Raw genomic sequence first — 17910 nt, forward strand, 5'->3', positions numbered from 1 at the left:
GGTGCTGGATTCCTATATGCCAACCCCAGTTCCAGTCCTGGACCCAACAGCTTGAAAATCACAACAAAAAGTAGATAGATAAATAAAATGCTGAAAGGAAGGAGGGAGGGGAGGAAGGTAGAAAGAAGGAAGGAAGGACTGGCCCCATAGTCTGGTCATTAAAGGAGATGGATCTGACATGTCCTCTTGCAGTTCAAATCCCAGCCCTGGCTGCTTGAACAAATGCCAGGTGCAGTGCATACAGCCTAAAATGAACAGCCAGATGAAGAAATGGAGGAGAAAGGATTGTGATATGGCCACACCTTATTGAATGCTGTTCTCTTCTCTTTGTCTCTCTTTGGCAAGAGCACGTGCCCTTTTTCAATTAATTTAAAAAAAATTACTTCCCTTCATTGGAAAAATTTGTCTGACCTATTACGTTTTCTAAAACTGATAGTAAAAAATTAAGAGTTATGTATTTAAAGTTTTATAAATTATTTTTTATTGGCAGATCTAAACAGTTTTTTCCTGTAGTTTATGTAAAATATATGATAGGAAATGTTAGAGGGGACAGATGGTGGCTCAGCATTAAAACGCAGTGCTATGCAAGGCTGACTCATGTGAGGGTGCTCTGGGTTTGCATCCAGAGACCTCCCTGGGCTCTAGGAGTGTCTGTGCCCGTGTCAGTGTTCTAGGGCTGAGACTGGGAGTGGGTCCTGGTGTGGGATCCTGGTGAAGGTGCGGTCTCTCTGTCCCTCATAGATGATATAAATAAATAAAATATTTTTGAAAACGTATTAGAAAAATATATTAAGTCACTCTTTACTATTGTCATTTGTGTATAATCTGAGATAGGATTACTATATTAATGGTATTAAAATTTGGAATAAACATTTTAGACAAAGTATTTTCAAGTAAATAATTTATTATTTATTTATTTATTTATTTATTTTAAGTTTTGCTATAGAGCGCATATGTGCTCACTGGAAAGGCTGGATGAGAAAGTGAGAAATCAGCCCCTCAGGGGCATGGCCACACTGCAATCCCTTCTTCCTCCATTCTTCTCTCGGGATTTTAGGCATACACCCAGTGATTTTCAGTCTATCTGGTCTGTGATTCTAACCACAAAGTCGGCTACGTGGGATTCTGCCGTCTTACCCTCTACCTGCTGGCCCAATACTTCTTAAAAATGAAATAATTCTGTTGGAATGTTCACTTCGTCGGAATGTTATATTTCCCTTCAATTAAAAAGTAAATTCAGGGGACCAGCAGTTAGCGTGATGGCTATGTCACTGAACTCCCATGTAGCCTACTGCGGTTCAAATCCCAGATCCGGTGGCTTAAACTCACACCGGGCATGTGTGTGTGTGTGTCCAAGATCCTGAGAGGAGAGTGGAGGAGAAGGGACTGCGGCGTGGTCATCCCCCCTGGGGGGTGATTTCTCACTTTCTATCTCTCTGTCTCTCTCTGTCTTTCTGGCAAACACACACACCCTATAGCAAAAACCTCTCAAAAAAAAAAATGTAAGTTCAGGCTCAGGAAAAAAGAAAAACATTTAACATACAAGAAGTAATCTGTTGAGGATGGTGTGTACAGTAATATCTTTTACTTGCTTGAGGTGCGATGCATATGTGCTTTGAAAAACCATGTTGTGTGCTCTAAAGATATATAGTGCTTAAATCTAAATAAAAGTACACAGAAAATAAACGACAAGAAAACAAAAGTAAATTCATTTCGATTCTGTGGATGATTTTATCTCATAAGTAAATTTCCCTTTGAAATCAATTTATAGCATTCACTTCTGTGTAAATTATTGACAGTAAAATGACCACAGTCATCTCTCTAAGATATTTACATTTTGTGAATGATTTTTCCTTACAGGTCAGACTAAACCTGTGGAATAGGGTAAAAGCTTTTTATGAAGCTGTGGTTAGAAGTGCAGGTCAACATCCATATCACGGAAGACTATTATGTTATAGTTTCTTTTATAGTTTTGCTAGCTGCTCGTGATGTTGGGAAGCAGTATGATTGGGCTTCAGTCTGGCAAAAACCTCTAAGTTAGCGAAGTGTGTGCTAGTGGCTTAATGAAATTCTGCCGTCACTTCATAGTAGGATTGCCATTCAGTAAATGCCAAAATAAAACACACACCTAACTAGTCATTTCAGTATAGTTCTCTTCTTTTAGTTTATCTTTGTCACTGTGCCAGAAGTATTAAAAGTAAGCACCATTTTTTTAAGAGTATAATGTCATACACTTAACTGAGATAAAAAAATTCTCCTTGTAGTTTTTAAGGTGGCCAGTCCCTTAAATTTCTCATGTACTTCTCTGTCAGAATTCTTTCCTTTTGACAGCATACATTCATAATATATGCACCAGTTGCGACTGAATCCTTGCCAAAAGAAAAAAAAAATTACCTGTTCTTTGGAGCAAAAGGGAGGACCCAGGGAACACTTTGGCAGTTTTAACTGCCAAGAAGACAAATTATGTCACAGCTGGTGCCTGGGAAACCCATTAGGACCTCTTAGGGTGACCAAATGAATGTAATTTGAGAATACGGCCCATGGCGGTTAGTGAAGGCAAGCTGTTAGTACACAATGATACAGAAGTTAAAAAGTCAAATTTATTTGCAGTTAGCAATCAGTCATTTTAAACCAGGAAACTGCTAAACCAAAAATACGCAGCATTGCAATTGCCGTTCAAGACATGAAAGAACCCAGAGCAAAATTGAAATGCAGGAGTCATTCTGTAAAAGAAACATTCTTAATTGCAGAGAATCTGAGATTTGGGAGAAGACAGGGATTGTCACGTCTGCTGTGAATGTTGCTGATAAGTAAATTACACCCATGGGCAGGCAGTTGGAAAGGCATGGATTCCTTCCGTGGTGCTCTTAGGCTGAAGTGACCGAGAATTGTGCAGGGCCGTGGGAGTGTCTCATCCTCTCGACAATACCTCCGGGACTTCGCCATTGCTCTTTGTGTAGAGGAGTATATTGGTGGTTGTTGCCTCAGACCAAGCAGCAGTTACCACTTACAAAGTGCCATTTCTCTCTGAAAGCCAAACACTTTTTCACTTCTACTCAAAATACATACTTGAAAAAAGTCAGTAGCCGAGAATTGAAAGGACTAAGGGTAAGTCTTTCTGCGAGATGAAAGACAGGATAAGTGTACATATGTGGTTCCAGACGGGAAAGTAAATTTTGTTGAAATACATGTAGTCCTCAGTTTTCCTTCATAAACCATCTTTATGTCCTTTTCCACACCAAAATTTTGCCCTTCCTTTAAGACCTCAAAAATTATTTCCTAAAGATTTATTTTTTTGTCTCAGAAATTTTTAAAGTTTTTTTTTTAAGAATTATTTTATTATGTATTTATTTATTGTAATTTGACCAGAGAGGGACAGAGAGAGAAAGTGAGAAAGCAAGCCACCAGGTCCAGGACTTGAACCACGGTTGACCATATGGGAGTCCAGCTCCCTTAACCACCATGCCATCTGCCAGCTTGTCTCAGAAATGTTTGAAAGTTTGTTTCGTATATCTCTTTTGGCATATATTATTTGTTGCTAATGCTGGATTAGAAAGTTTGAAGGAGGGGACAGTTTCTTACTACTGTAGCTAGCCTTGAGATGGCTCAATAAATGCTTGCTTAATTAAAAGGAAGGAGAAGAAATGGAAAGGTCTGATGAAAAGAAATTAATGCTTTAGAGGGAGGGGCTGGGACAGTTGTAAGAATTCAGAGAAAGAGTTCATGTTTTGAGCTTTGGAATGTTCAAAAAGCTTTACTGATTACTTTTCAATTCTAGAGTACAGTGAAATTTGTTAATATTCAGTTCCCACTATCTATATTCTAGGAGGGACAGAGAAAGAAAGTGAGAAAGCAAGCCACCAGGTCCAGGACTTGAACCACGGTTGACCATATGGGAGTCCAGCTCCCTTAACCACCATGCCATCTGCCAGCTTGTCTCAGAAATGTTTGAAAGTTTGTTTCGTATATCTCTTTTGGCATATATTATTTGTTGCTAATGCTGGATTAGAAAGTTTGAAGGAGGGGACAGTTTCTTACTACTGTAGCTAGCCTTGAGATGGCTCAATAAATGCTTGCTTAATTAAAAGGAAGGAGAAGAAATGGAAAGGTCTGATGAAAAGAAATTAATGCTTTAGAGGGAGGGGCTGGGACAGTTGTAAGAATTCAGAGAAAGAGTTCATGTTTTGAGCTTTGGAATGTTCAAAAAGCTTTACTGATTACTTTTCAATTCTAGAGTACAGTGAAATTTGTTAATATTCAGTTCCCACTATCTATATTCTAGACTTCTGTGCTTCATAGTTATCTAACCACTTACTAGATTGTTCCACCCATATGTCCTCCTGAATTTATTATTAGTTTTCTTATTGCGGAGCACATGTGTGCTCACCAGAGGGGGGAAGCAGAGAAAGTGCCCTTCGTTGGAGTGTGGTAATGCCACAAGCCCTTCCCCTCTGTTTCTCCATCCTTTTGGGATATGCTTCATGTGTTTTCCAAGCTCTCAGGACTGGGGCTTGAACTGTGGTCAGCTGTGTGTGATCTGGCTTCTTTAACTGCTGTGGGGTCTGTCCCTTCAGAAATTATAAATGTAGTATGTCCCAAAACTTAATTTGTTGTCTTTTAGATCCTAAATTTTCTTAAAACTGCCTCCTCCTTCCCGTTCATACTACACAGCTCTTGTTTGAGGGCCCCATCACTTTATGCTTAGACCCACAAAAGGGTATTTTCAAAAATGTAAATTGAATGTTTTTTCCAGCTTAAATCTTTTTAGTGGTTCTCTGGCCTCTGCAGACAAGAGTCTTTATGATCTCAATTCTATTTCCTCTTCTCTCTGGACTCTGCCCTCTCCCGTTCTACATTCTGGCCACATCAAAGAGCTTTTTGTCCGTCAGTGTGCTCCACCCCACCCACTCAGAGCTACACGTACATACACACACAAACACACCCACTTTGCTGTTTTATTCTTTCTGTTCCTTCACACATACCGGAATAGGGTCTCAGTATCTTATCACCTTCTTTCAACTGGCTATTTCTTGGTTGTATTGGCAAGATTTTGAACCCCTTGATGTCAGGGGCTGACTTGTACACTTCTGTAAACAAAGCTAGGATCATACCAAGTCCTGAGTAAATATTTGATGGGTGGAGAAATGAGGAAATGTTAGTTTAGGTAAGCAGGGCTAACTAGCACACATGGCTGGAGGGAAGGACCGTCAGAGTACAAAAGCACAGAGGAATAAAAGTACTTAGTTTAGGAGTTCAGAATAAGCTGAAATACAAGGTGTGAGGTTAGAGGTGTCAAGCCTTTATGCAAGGTAGTCCCACATGGGATGGGAGGCTCCCCAGTTTGGCAACCTCCCTCATGGCGTGCTTACCATGATCCAGGACTGCAAGTGTTGAGGATGGATCACAGGGTCAGGACTCTGTTGGGGATGCTGTGTCTCTGCCCATCTCTCTCTCCCTCTTATGGAAGAAGTATATTAAAAATTTTTAAAGAGGGAGGAGCAGCCCCATAATGCAGTACCTAGTGCTGCACACTGAGAATGGAATCCCAAATGACTAACCTCTCACATCCTGCCCTGGAGGCTTGAAAAGCATGCTGGGCATGTGTGCACCCAAAATCTAGAAGGATGAAGAAATGGAGAAACGGGAATTAAGGCATGACCGTGCCCTGTTGGACTGGTGCTGGTGCTTTCTCTTTCTGTCTTTTGTATATGCATGAGGCTATTTAAAAGAAAAAGAAATGAACCTTGAATGAGGAGATTATGGTTGCTAAGGAATGTCATTTTTATCCTTAGGGCAAGGGCAATGGAGAGAGCCATTAAAGGATTTTAAGATAAGAAATGACAGGCAAATTTATAGTATTTCATTGATCTAAAATGCCTGTGTTTTGTTTTGTTGTTGTTGTTTTTGCATTTTAACATCTCCAGAATTGCGATGCATCTTAAAATTGATGATGTTTTGTAATTTTCATAGAAACATTTCTTTCTTCCTAGTGGAACTTAAAGTAGTGGTGTGTGTTCCAATTAATGGCATATTTAATTCAAAGACATAGTTTTTGTTGTTGTTATTGTTGTTGTTTTTGAGAGAGAGAGAGATTTTTGCTATAGGGTGCGTGCACTCACCAGAGAGAGACAAAGAAATAGAAAGTGAGAAATCACCACCCCCTCCCCTTCCCAGGGGATGGTTACACTGCAATCCCTTCTCTTCCATTCTCCCTCTGGGATTTTGGGCATTTATGCACCTGACGTGAGTTTCAAGCAACTGGGTCTGGGACTTGAACTACACAGTTGACCATGTGAGAGTCTAACACCTTAACTACTAACACTACACCACCTGGTGGTCTCATATAGTATGTTTTAGAAAACTCGTTCTGATGCAGTGTGGAACATGACTTATAGCAGGGCAAAACTGCAAGAAGGGATAATAGAGATTAACATACAGAGGAGAGGAGCCGGCAGGTGGCGTGGTGGTTAGGAGCACTGGACTCCCACAAAACCAACTGCGGTTCGAGTCCCTGACCCAGTGGCTTGCTTTCGCTCTCTCTCCCTCCCTCCTCCTCTGGTCAAATTAAAATAAGTAAATAAAGTTCAATAAAATATATTTCAAAAAAATACAGAGGAGAAGTTGAGACTATGGTGGTCAAGATACATTCATTTAGTCATTTTGATATAAAGTGTTTTCTATATGCCAGGCACAGGCAGAGGGTACATTTGAGAGCCATAAAACAAGTAAGATATACAAATAAAATTATATAGAGATCATTATAAATGGTGGTAAGGACTGTTAGAGAGTAAACTAGGAGAGGCCCTTTAGATAAAAGCCTTCTTTGTGAAGTGTCATTGAGCTGAAACTTAAATGCTGAAAGTGAGCCTTCCAGGTGAAGAACATCCCAAGCAGAAGAGCAAGCACAAAAGCTAGGGTGCAAGAAAAAATAAGGAGGGGAAAATCTTACGTAAGAATTAAGATCATATTCCCCCTCATGTGCCCCCCCCAACAAAATACTATCCTGTCTCTTACTTATTTTAATTTGCACTTGCATGCACGTCACATGCACTTGCAAGCACGTCACATGCACTTGCAAGAGTTGTGGGACAGAGAAAGAAAGTGAGAGACCAACCTCCTCTCCCCAAGGAAGATGACTACTCCACAATCCTTTCTCTTCATTCTCTGCTTTCAGGCCACTGGGTCCAGGACTTAATCACACATTCGGCCATGTGGGACCTAGCTGCCTTAACCACCACGCCACCCTCTGGTCTATTTCTTGACTCTTATCTCACACCACATACAAAAATGAATTGTAGACAGTGTATGGGTTATAAACATAAAACTTATATAAGAAAACATAGGAGGGACCAGCAGTTGGTATAATGGCTATGTCGCTGGACTCCCATGTAGTCGACCACGGTTCGAGTCCTGGACCTGGCGGCTTAAACTCATGCTGGGCACGTGTGCGTGTGTGCCCAAGATCCCAAGAGAAGAATGGAGGAGAAGGGGTTGCGGCATGGCCATCCCCCAGGGGGGGTGATTTCTCGCTTTCTGTCTCTCTCTGTCTTTCTGGTGAGCGCACGCACCCTAAAGGAGAAACTTCTCCAAAAAAAAAAAAGAAAGAAAGAAAGAAAAGAAAACATAGGAGAAAATCTTAGTTACCTTGGATTTGGCAAAAATGTCTTAGCACACAAACGAGCACATGGTATAAGAGAAAATCAATTAGTTAAGCTTCAGCAAAATTTAAACACTGTGTTCTTTAAGACTATTTTGAAAATTAAATGTCAAGCTACAGAACAAGAGAAATATTTGTAAAGCATATTGTCAAATTAAGAAGACAGTTACTTTAAAAAATGGACAAAGATTTGAACAGACACTTTACAGAAAAAGATTTGTGAATGTCAAACACATGAAAACATGTTCAACATGACTAGTTAAGGAAATTACAAAGTAAGACTACAGTGACATTCCACTATACATTCACCAGAACAGCTAAAATTAAAAAGACTGGTTATTCCAAGTCTTTGCAAGGATGCAGAGTAATTGGTACTCTTATACATAGCTGGGAGAGTGTAAAGTAGTATAATCACTTTAGAAAACAGTTCAACATTTTCTTTAAAAAATAAAAATAAAAAACATTTATGGGGACCAGCAGATGCATAATGGTTACATCGCTGAACTCCTATGTAGTCGACTGTGGTTCTAGTCCCGGACCTGGTGACTTAAAACTCACATCAGGCATATGTGCATGCATGCCCAAAATCCCAAGAGGACTAGAGGAGAGGGGATTGAGACATGACCATCTTCCCAGGGAGGTGATTTCTCGCTTTCTGCCTCTCTGTTTCTCACTGTCTCTCCAGCGAGTATGCCCACCGTATAGCAAAAACCTCTCTCAAAAACAAAAAGCTAAACATTCACTTATCATACAACCCAGGTGTTTACCTTAGAGAAATGAAAGCTAATGTCTACACAAGACTTGTACACTTAGGTTCATCATAACCTTTGTTGTAAAAGTGAAAAACTGAAAAGACTCAAATGCCCATCAAGTGGATGAATAAACACCATTGTGGTATATCTGTACAGTGCGGTAGGATTTAGCTATACAAAGAAGTGATTTATTGATACACCTTTAACTCGGGTGAATCTCAAAATAAATATGTTGAGTGGGAAAAGCCAGATAAAAAAGATTGTTGTAAGGAACAGTTTATATAAAATTCTAGAAAATGCAAATGAAGCTGCAGTGACAGGAAGTAGATTGGTGGTTGCCTGGGGACGGGATGAGGGAGGGAAAAATTGGTTCCAGAGGAACACAAAGGAACAAGTGATGAATGTGCTCACTGCCTTGATTGTGGTGATCGTTTTGTAGTTATATGTGAGGGGGTCTTGAAAAGACTCATGGAACATGTGTATTAGGAAAAGAACTGTGCATGGGCTGCAAGAAATTTTTTGCATCAAAATAAACATATACTTGGGCCAGCCAGTAGTGTGGTGGTTAAGGTAGCTGAATCCCAAATGGCCAACCGCACAGTTGGTCTTCTGGACCTGGTAACTGGACCATTCCCCATGAGGGATGCTTTCTTACCCCTCCCGCTCCATCTCTGTCTCCAGCGTGTTCATGCAACCTCTGGCAAAAATGAAAATAAACAAAAATTGTTCTTTTATTTTTTTCATGAGTTTTTTTTAAAGTCAGCACTTAGTAAATGGTATACTATATCTCTCTAACTTTCTGTGTGCTAGTCATCTCAGTAAAACTGGGGGGAAATACAACAAACAGTAAAAGACCTACGAAGGTAAGAAAGGATTTTGTCATCCGTTGATTGCTGGTAGTGAGAAAAGGAAGGAATCTAAGAGGATGTCCTGCCTTCCAGCTGGTACAGTGAATGGGCTGACAGTTTTTACCATGATAAGGTGTATTATACAGTAGCACTTCTGATGGAGTGTTTTTTGGGGGAAGGAACACATAAGTTCATAAAGAGACACTCAGTAACACTTAGATATTAAAAATGATTAGGAGGGTATGAGATGACAAGAGCCAAAGAGCCAAGGTAGCTGGGCAAGAAAAGAAGATCCAGCAAGCGAGAGTGAGAAGAAGTGGCTAGAGAACTAAAATTCAGGCAAGAACAGTGACCTAGCAACCAAACCTGAATGCTGTCCTTCAAGAATGATGAGCAATATTAGATGCTAAAGAAAAACAGCTAGATAAGGACTGAAATGTATCTGTTGAATTCAGTCACAAACCATTAGGGATCTTAGGAAGAAAACTTTCTGTGATGGCATACAGGAAAAACATACGCTTAAATATCTGCCTAATATGTATGTCTCCACAACAAGTCCTTGATCCTGTACTTCTCTCTAACCCCCACCCTGCTCAGACACACGTGCGCTCACCCACTTCCAATCCAGATCCAAAAGCTGGGAAACGGGCAGTAGCCGACACGTTCCTAGCTGCACCTCAGTCTTCCGTCATCCGACTACTATTTATCCACATCACAGGAAGTTTTCTTTTGTGAGAATCTAGTAATATAACTGCTACACCATCTATTGATTCCTGTATGGGAACTTTTTTTTTTCTGAAAAGTTTCCAAAAATGAATGAAATAGCCCCCCTCTTTCTTCTGATTCATTCCTAATAATCTCTGCATTTAGGAAACAGATGATTGATACCTGTGGCCCCATAGCTTATTCTTGTCAAAGATGAAGTGTTACGCCCCATGAGTGGAATGCTATAGGGTGCCAAATATTTAGTTAGTCCATGTATGTAAACATATTTTACTCTGCCTGTGCTTCTTTGAAAAGATGCAAGAAAAAAATGAGATCAGCCAAAACGAAAGAGATTTTGCTTGTATTCGTGTGGAAATACCTAATTCAGAAATTTAAATCTGTAGGGACGAGCAGTTAGCATGATGGCTATGTTGCTGAACTCCCATGTAGTCGACCGCGATTCAAGTCCCGGACCCGGTGGCTTAAAGTCATGCTGGGTGCGTGTGCGCCCAAGATCCTAGGAAGAGAATGGAGGAGAAGGGATTGCAGTGTGGCCTTCCCCCGTGGGGAGGTGATTTCTCACTTTCTGTCTCTCTCTGTCTTTCCACGCACCCTACAATAAAAAAAAGCTCTCAAAAGAAAAAAAAAAGAAATTTAAATCTGTTCTGTAGTTCTTAATCTTCAAGTGAACTGGACTCTTAGTCAGTGTGATTATTTTATCTTGGAACTTTGAGTCCCCAGTTTTCTTTCACATCTTTAACTGTATAAGTTAAGAAAGCAGAAACTACTTTTATCCTTATGCTTTATTTATATGGAATAACGTTCTAGATTTAACATTTACAGTTTCCAGGATTTAAAATTTGTAAGTTCTACAATATGAGCTATTTCTGAAGATCAGTGACATGGGAAATTACGGTTTATTTGAGGCACAACTTCAAATCATATGTTTTAAAGCTGCTGTGTATGGAAAGAGAATGGGCCTCACTGCATTTTAGCAAGTGAGCATGGCTTTTCTATAGGTCTGTTTTGATGGAATTAAATCTTGAGACAATCATACGCTCTGTACCACAGGGACAATCTCCTCACTAGTTCTAAATACTAAGTGACTTAAGTTTTAAAACCCTGATCATTGAGGAATATTATGAAATCAAATATAATTTTTTTTAACTATCTTTAGGCCAGGTAGGCCTTCGAGAAGCTATTTCCATGTCCTGTATAACCAATGGAAGTGTTGCGAACAGAAAGCCAAGTCACACCAGCTCTGTCTCAATTGCAAGAAAAGAAACTCTTTCATCTGCTGCTAAAAGGTACCCATTTATAAAAGGGGGGAAACTAACACTGCGTAATTGTCTAAATGCAATAAATCAATCTATTTTTAAAAAGGATATGAAATAGAGCTACATGTAATATAAGTGAGCATGTTCTTTGAAATTTTTTTAACTATTTTTTAAATTTTATGTATTATTATTATTATTACTTAATTTTCACCAGAGAGAGAGAAAGGGAACGTGAGAAAGCAAGCCACGAGGCCTAGATTCTGAACTGCAGTTGGCCATGTGGGAGTCCAGCACCTTAACTACCATGCCACTTGCTGGCCCCTTGAAATTTTTAACTGAATATACAGACTTCTAGCTTAAGCTCACTCAATTAAGAGCCAGTATACCTGTCAAATTGTATGAGGAAGTTTTTTGTTCTTATTAGAGAAATAAAGTCATTTCATTCTCTGGTTTTGTTTTGTTTTGTTTTGTTTTCATTGTTTCTTTTTACTAATTGCTTATTGATACGTATTTAATGAAATTACATCTGAACTTTTTATAGCAAGCAATGTATTTGGTATAGCATTCTTAGAGGGAAATTAGGACCTTTGATATATCTGTTACATTTGTGGGAGGTTGAATGCTATTATAACTTTTATACTTTACCATAACTATAAAATTAAGACTCAATTGAAAATATTGTAGTTCTGTGCTGTGTGTATTTGTGACTGGATGTTAAAGAATGGTGGGCAAGAGGGCTATATACAGATTTTACTGGATTATAGGTGTGTATCCCATACGTTCTTTTTATCACTTAATTGATTTGTTCTTTCAATTGCTTATAGGACTTTCCTTCTCTTTTGTAATATCTAGCAAATTACTTCATAGATCTTGGAGAGACCCTAGGAGATCAGTTAACTGCATAATCTTTCAACCATTTTCTTCAAAGTCTGAATAAGGATAAAGCTTAAGTAGTAGATAATTTGTAATAATGTGTTGATAGAAAATGCTTACATAAACTAGTATCAGCTACTGAATTATTCGTCAGTGTGCTTTCGTAGGTGTTTAATCAAGTAGATGACTGCAGGATTGGCAGGGGGAAAAGATCTTCATCCTTTTAAACTTTTATCCTAGAGTTTAATCTTTGAAGTCATTATTTCAGAATCTAAGTCTTTTAGGACCAGCAGTAAGCATAATGGCTACATCGCTGGACTCCCATGTAGTCGGCCATGATTCGAGTCCCAGACCCAGTGGCTTAAAACTCACGCCGGGAGCATGTGCATGCTTGCCCAAAATCCCGAAGAGGAAAATGGAGAAGAGATTGTGGCATGGCCATCCTCCCTGGGGGGTGATTTCTCACTTTTGTCTCCCCGTCTCTCTCTCTCTCTCTTTCTGGTGAGCATATGCGCCCTACAGCAAAAACTTCTCCAAAAAAAAAAAAGAATCTAGTCTTCTCATCTGAAGAACGCCAAAATTTATTACCTGTGATCCACTCTGAGAAGAGGACACATTATAAGGAAAATACTCATAGTCGCAAATTTTAGTACAATTTTGATTAAACTTCTATTGTGTATCCAGTAACAGCTTGGGTTGGGTCCGTTTTCTTACACAGCTTTTGTACTGCTGCCATGTTGTGATCAACATCATGCACAATCATAACTCAACAATCTAAGACCAACCGGGTTTGTTATGTTTTGATAGAAAAACTCTGTATTTTTATTTTAAATAATCCAGAAGGAAAATTGTTTTAGGTTGAACTGGGCCCATAGAAAACTAGTGACCTAATGCATTTAGGAGAGTTTGAAGACCAAAATAAAGACTTTTTAACTTATGTTACTTCGAGATAGAATTGTATTTCTAAAACAAAAATTGAGTAGATAGTCTCAAGGGCCATTCTGAAGTCAGAAGGTATCAGAACTGAATCAGATCAAGAAATGTTACTGTCGGGACTAGCAGTTGATGCAATGGCTATGTCACTGGACTTCCATGTGGTCGACTGCGGTTCAAGTCCCGGACCTAGTGTCTTAAACTCACGCTGGGCACATGTGTGTGCATGCCCAAGATCCCGAGAGGAGAATGGAGGAGAAGGGATTACGGCGTGGCCATCCCCCTGGGGGGGTGATTTCTCGCTTTCTGTCTCTCTGTCTCTCTCTTTTTGGCGAGCGCACATACCCTATAGCAAATAAAAACCTCTCCCCAAAAAAAGAAATGTTACTGTCAGATGTCATTTTTAACTATCGTAATGTGATAGTTATATGTATATACTGTACTGTATGTATTTGTTACGAATGTTCTTAATCATACTTCCTTGGGGGTTGAACACCTTATTGTCAAGTTGCAAAATGTCCTTTGATTAAGAGCTGCAGATAGTTGACAGTGTTTGACCTTTTCAACATTAAAATTCAAGTCTTCATTCTATCTGCTTTATAGTATTGTTAAGAATGTATAGTATAAGTATTTATATCCAGTGTCATTGAGAATGGCAAGTAGTTCATTAATCAAGAATCAAAGTGCATGGGGCCAGCAGGTGGCGTGGTGGTTAAAGGTGCTAGATCCCCACATGGCCAACCATTGTACGCGCCCCAGACCTGGTGGCTCACTTTCTCACTTTCTCTCTGATCAAATTGGAAAATAATAATAATAAAGTTAGTTAGTTAGTTCATTAATTAATTTTAATTTGACCAGAGACGGACAGAGTGAGAGAGAGAGAGAAAAAAAGAGAGAGAGAGAAAGCGAGAAAGCAAGCCGTCAGGTCTGGGACTCGAACCACAATTGCTCACATGGGCGTCCAGCGCCCTCAACCACCATGGCACCGGCCCTAAATGAAATAATTCTTTAAAAAAATACACATAACACAAGACAGAATTTTTTAAAAATCAAGTATAGAATCATACAAATTTATACATAAATATCTTAAATTATTTATTTTAAATTATATTCACATATAGTCAGTTGTCAGTATTTCTATAGAAGGCCAAGCCTCTCATTCACTCCCTTTCTTTTTTTAAGAATTTTTAAAATTTTATTTGTTATTGTTATTATTATTACTTTTTAATTTGTCCAGAGAGAGACAGAGCAAAAGAGAAAGTGAGAAAGCAAGCTACCAGATCTGGGACTTGAACCATGCTTGGCCATCTGGGAATCCTGCGCCTTAACCACCACGCCACCTGCCACCCCACCCCCCCACTCCCTTTCTAAACCTGTATCTCTGATTGCATTTTTTGTTGACTGCCTTGGGTAAAATATGCCCATAAATAATCTTTAGTTTCTTTTCTTTTCTTTTTTTTTTTTTTTTTTTTTTGCTCTAGGACACATGTGCTTTCCAGACAGAGACAGAAAGAGAGAGAGAGAGAGAGAGAGAGAGAAAGTGAGAAATCACCCCCCTTCTTTTCCCCCTTTATTTGTGATAGAGCGTGTGCACACATTGAAAAAGAAAGAGATGAACACAGTCTGGGACTCCAGGATCCCTTTCTCCAGTCCTTCATCCCATTAGGTCTTGGGAGTTACTGTCCAGGCTGACTGGGCCAGGGTTCACGCCTCAGTGACTGTTTGAAGTCTGACTTCTCTTGGGTGGCACATCACCACTGTATCATAGACCGTCCCAATAGCGGGTTTTGTAGGCAGTCATTTTTATAGTTTTTTTCTAGAGCATTCAACTTAGTTTTTATTTCATTTGTAGTTATCTTTACCATATATATTTTGTTCATTTTCTTTGTATTTAACTTACATAATTAAAATAACTAGGGTTGTCAGGGCCAGCAGGTAGTGTGGTGGTTAAGGTGCTGGACAGTCCCACATGGCCATCCATGGTTCGAGTCCCAGACCTGGTAGCTTGCTTTCTCACTTACCCCCTTCCCCGGTGTGTCTCTCTCTGGTCAAATTAAAATAAATGAATGAACAAATAGAATTAAGTGGATAAATATTAAACATAAACTCTTGGTACGTTTAAAACTCAGTTGGCAAGAGCATAAGTATACTACCAAAATAGAGGAATTGCAGGATAAATTAGTGTTAAACATGAGCATTTAGTGTGTCTTAAGTGTGAGTGTGTTTTACACAGGTAATAGTGTCACTAATCCTCTGATTTAGGTAGACTGAGGTCATTCGAGAGAGCTTCTGTTGTCCCCCCAAATCTACCAAGATGGCAAAATTCATTAGAGGCCATTTCTGTTCAAAGGTACAATCATCATAGCACATATTGCCTCTCAAGTTTTAAAATTTCTTCACTGAAAGTCTTTAATAATATCTAGAGTTTTCAAAGAAGTCTAGTCCTTAATGAAAGCAATGTAAGTTGTATTAGCTATATGAGCTAGGATTTTGAATTATACAACCATCACTTTTCTATCATTTGTTTTTTTTTAATTTGTTTAAATATGTGTTATTCCATGTTATACTTTATTTTACAGTGGTACAGGAAAAAAGAAAGAAAAACCACAAGGACAGAGAGAAAAAAAAGAGGAATCTCATTCTAATGATCAAAGTCCACAAATTCAAGCCTCACCTTCTCCCCAGCCCTCTTCACAGCCTCTCCAAATACACAGGCAGACTCCAGAAAGCAAGAATTCTACTCCCACCAAAAGGTTTTAATTGTCCCTGAGTACAGAGCTAGGGAATGGTTGTAATGATACCTAAATTCTGTGGCTTGGGAAAAAAATTGCTATCCATGGATTCCAAGAGGAAAACTTGCTATAATCTTTATTTGAGCACATTGGGAAATAAAGATTTAAGGTCATAATTTCTCAGTTGAAACTAGAAAGAAAATTGTCATAAACAATCTGATGAAAGAAAGGCAGAAATAATCTACTCTGAAACCAAATTAGTATTAATTATAGAGTACTTTCTAATTTACGTGTAACTGCATAAATTTACAGCCATGGATAGAAAATGTCTAAATGTAATTATTCTCACCATATTTTGGCATCATTACAACCTTCAACTTTCAAGGGCCTTTCTCAACAATGGCTCTTCATTATGGCTGCATCTCAGTTTCAGTTTTGGGTCTTGGGAGGATAAGTTCTTGCTTGAGCAGAGAAACAAATCCGTTTCACCTGGTCTTTTCTGTGCTAAAGGCTTGCTTGAGGGCTTCTCTCTGTATCCATAATAATTAATGTTTCAAAGTTATGAGAGGGGGAGAAGGGGAAAACATTCTAACCATGTGTGTGAACTTAAAATGGGGGTCTAAACTGCATGCTGGGAGTTCAGTGCTACAACTGCCTTGTAATCAAATACTGAAAGCAACTTAATTATATTTGTCTGTTTTAGAAATGCTGATTAAAGCTTTATGATTAGGTATAAATATATTTTATCATCATACTTCTGCTTGGAAATCTTAGGAAACTATTAGACCATTCCCACAACTGGCTAGGAGTTTATAAAATAAATGACAACCATTCCTAAAACATGATTTTTTTTTCATTTTTTAATTTATTTTTGATTAGTGTGATACTTTGCCTCAAGTCTCTAGTGGAAATTTGGGAAACCCATAATGCCCTTCACTGAGTGGTGCATGTTTGCCATTTACATAAGGCCATGTCTGTGTGTCTCACGCAGATTCTTATGCTGTCTGAGTGGTTTGTAATTCTGCCTGGTCTCCTGTGGAAGTTTTCTTGGATATAACTTAATTCAAGTTATGCAGCTTTGGGTTGTCGTGGCTAAAGGTGGCTTTTTACAATCAATCTCCTTAAGATTCTGATTTGACCTGGTGTCTTCTTTGTCCTAGATCTTTTTTTCAGCTTCTTGAGGTCTCCTGGAAATGTGCTTGCCCTTCTAAATTGCTATTTGGATATACTATTGCAAGAAGTATTGAAGACTGGATGAGTTTTGGGGAGAGTGAGCCATGCAGCTGGAAAAAACATTTATAAATTTAAAAAATTTTGTTATAGGAAATCTGCATTGATGATACAACATGTCAAATCTTGTTTATTGCTGATCATGGTAAAATTATCTCTAAAGATATAAACAAGAGTTTTACTTTTAGTTCCACAGTTTATTTAGAAATTGACATTTGTACAGTATATAATTGAATTACCTGAGGAGATAATTATATGAAAACAAAGGTGGCAGCCTTGTTTATTCAATCATATATGTTTTGTAACTATAAATTATGAGATGCATTAGAGATTTAAGCAAATGTTTTTTACTTTCCGTTAACAGCAGAAAAAGTAAATATATATGTATATATATTTATATTTTAGATCATATGATATTTGTTCTAGTAAATCTTCTGAATACTGGAAAATATAAGTCAGACTTGGCTGTTGCTTTAACTCCATCACTCATCCAGTCAGAGCCTTTCAACTAATCCTTTCTTCTCTTCTGGATTAGCTTTAAGAAAACGTTAACTTTTGCCGTGTATTCTATTTAAACTGTCAGTGACATGTCACCAACACTCAGAATGTTTCCTCTAAGAAATTAATGTGTTTTTTTCTAGCATAAAACGACCACCACTAACAGTCGAAAAGTCACATAATTCATGGGAAAATTCAGATGATAGTCGTAATAAATTGTTGAGAACAGCTTCAACATCAAAATTAATATCAAAAGTCATAAAAAATACAGACAAGTAAGTATTACTCCATCTTCATTGTATCAGAAAATTCATAATTCTATGACTACCATGTTTGTGCCTATTACATATATGTCTGGTTTAAATTTTTTTTTTTATCAAATCTGTATTATAATTTGCATCCTTT

General features: G+C 38.4%; 1 protein-coding gene across 5 annotated transcripts in view; it reads left to right on the forward strand.

Annotated features, from left to right (window-relative positions):
* EML4 (EMAP like 4) overlaps nt 1-17910 on the forward strand; it is a 160973-nt gene that overhangs the window by 83007 nt on the left and 60056 nt on the right. For 3 of the 5 annotated variants that reach the window (XR_003550860.1, XM_006141306.2, XM_006141307.2), the window contains exons 3-5: nt 11140-11269; nt 15625-15798; nt 17649-17780. Coding sequence is in view for 4 of the 5 variants with exons in the window: in XM_006141306.2 (XP_006141368.1) it covers nt 11140-11269; nt 15625-15798; nt 17649-17780 (436 nt within the window). In the remaining variant the exon portion in view is untranslated. The remainder of the gene's footprint in view (nt 1-11139; nt 11270-15624; nt 15799-17648; nt 17781-17910) is intronic. The other 2 variants (XM_006141308.2, XM_006141309.2) reach the window with 1 other exon arrangement.

Source organism: Tupaia chinensis, unplaced genomic scaffold (assembly GCF_000334495.1).
Source record: "Tupaia chinensis unplaced genomic scaffold, TupChi_1.0 Scaffold000050_1, whole genome shotgun sequence".
In the NCBI taxonomy this organism is placed as follows: domain Eukaryota; kingdom Metazoa; phylum Chordata; class Mammalia; order Scandentia; family Tupaiidae; genus Tupaia; species Tupaia belangeri.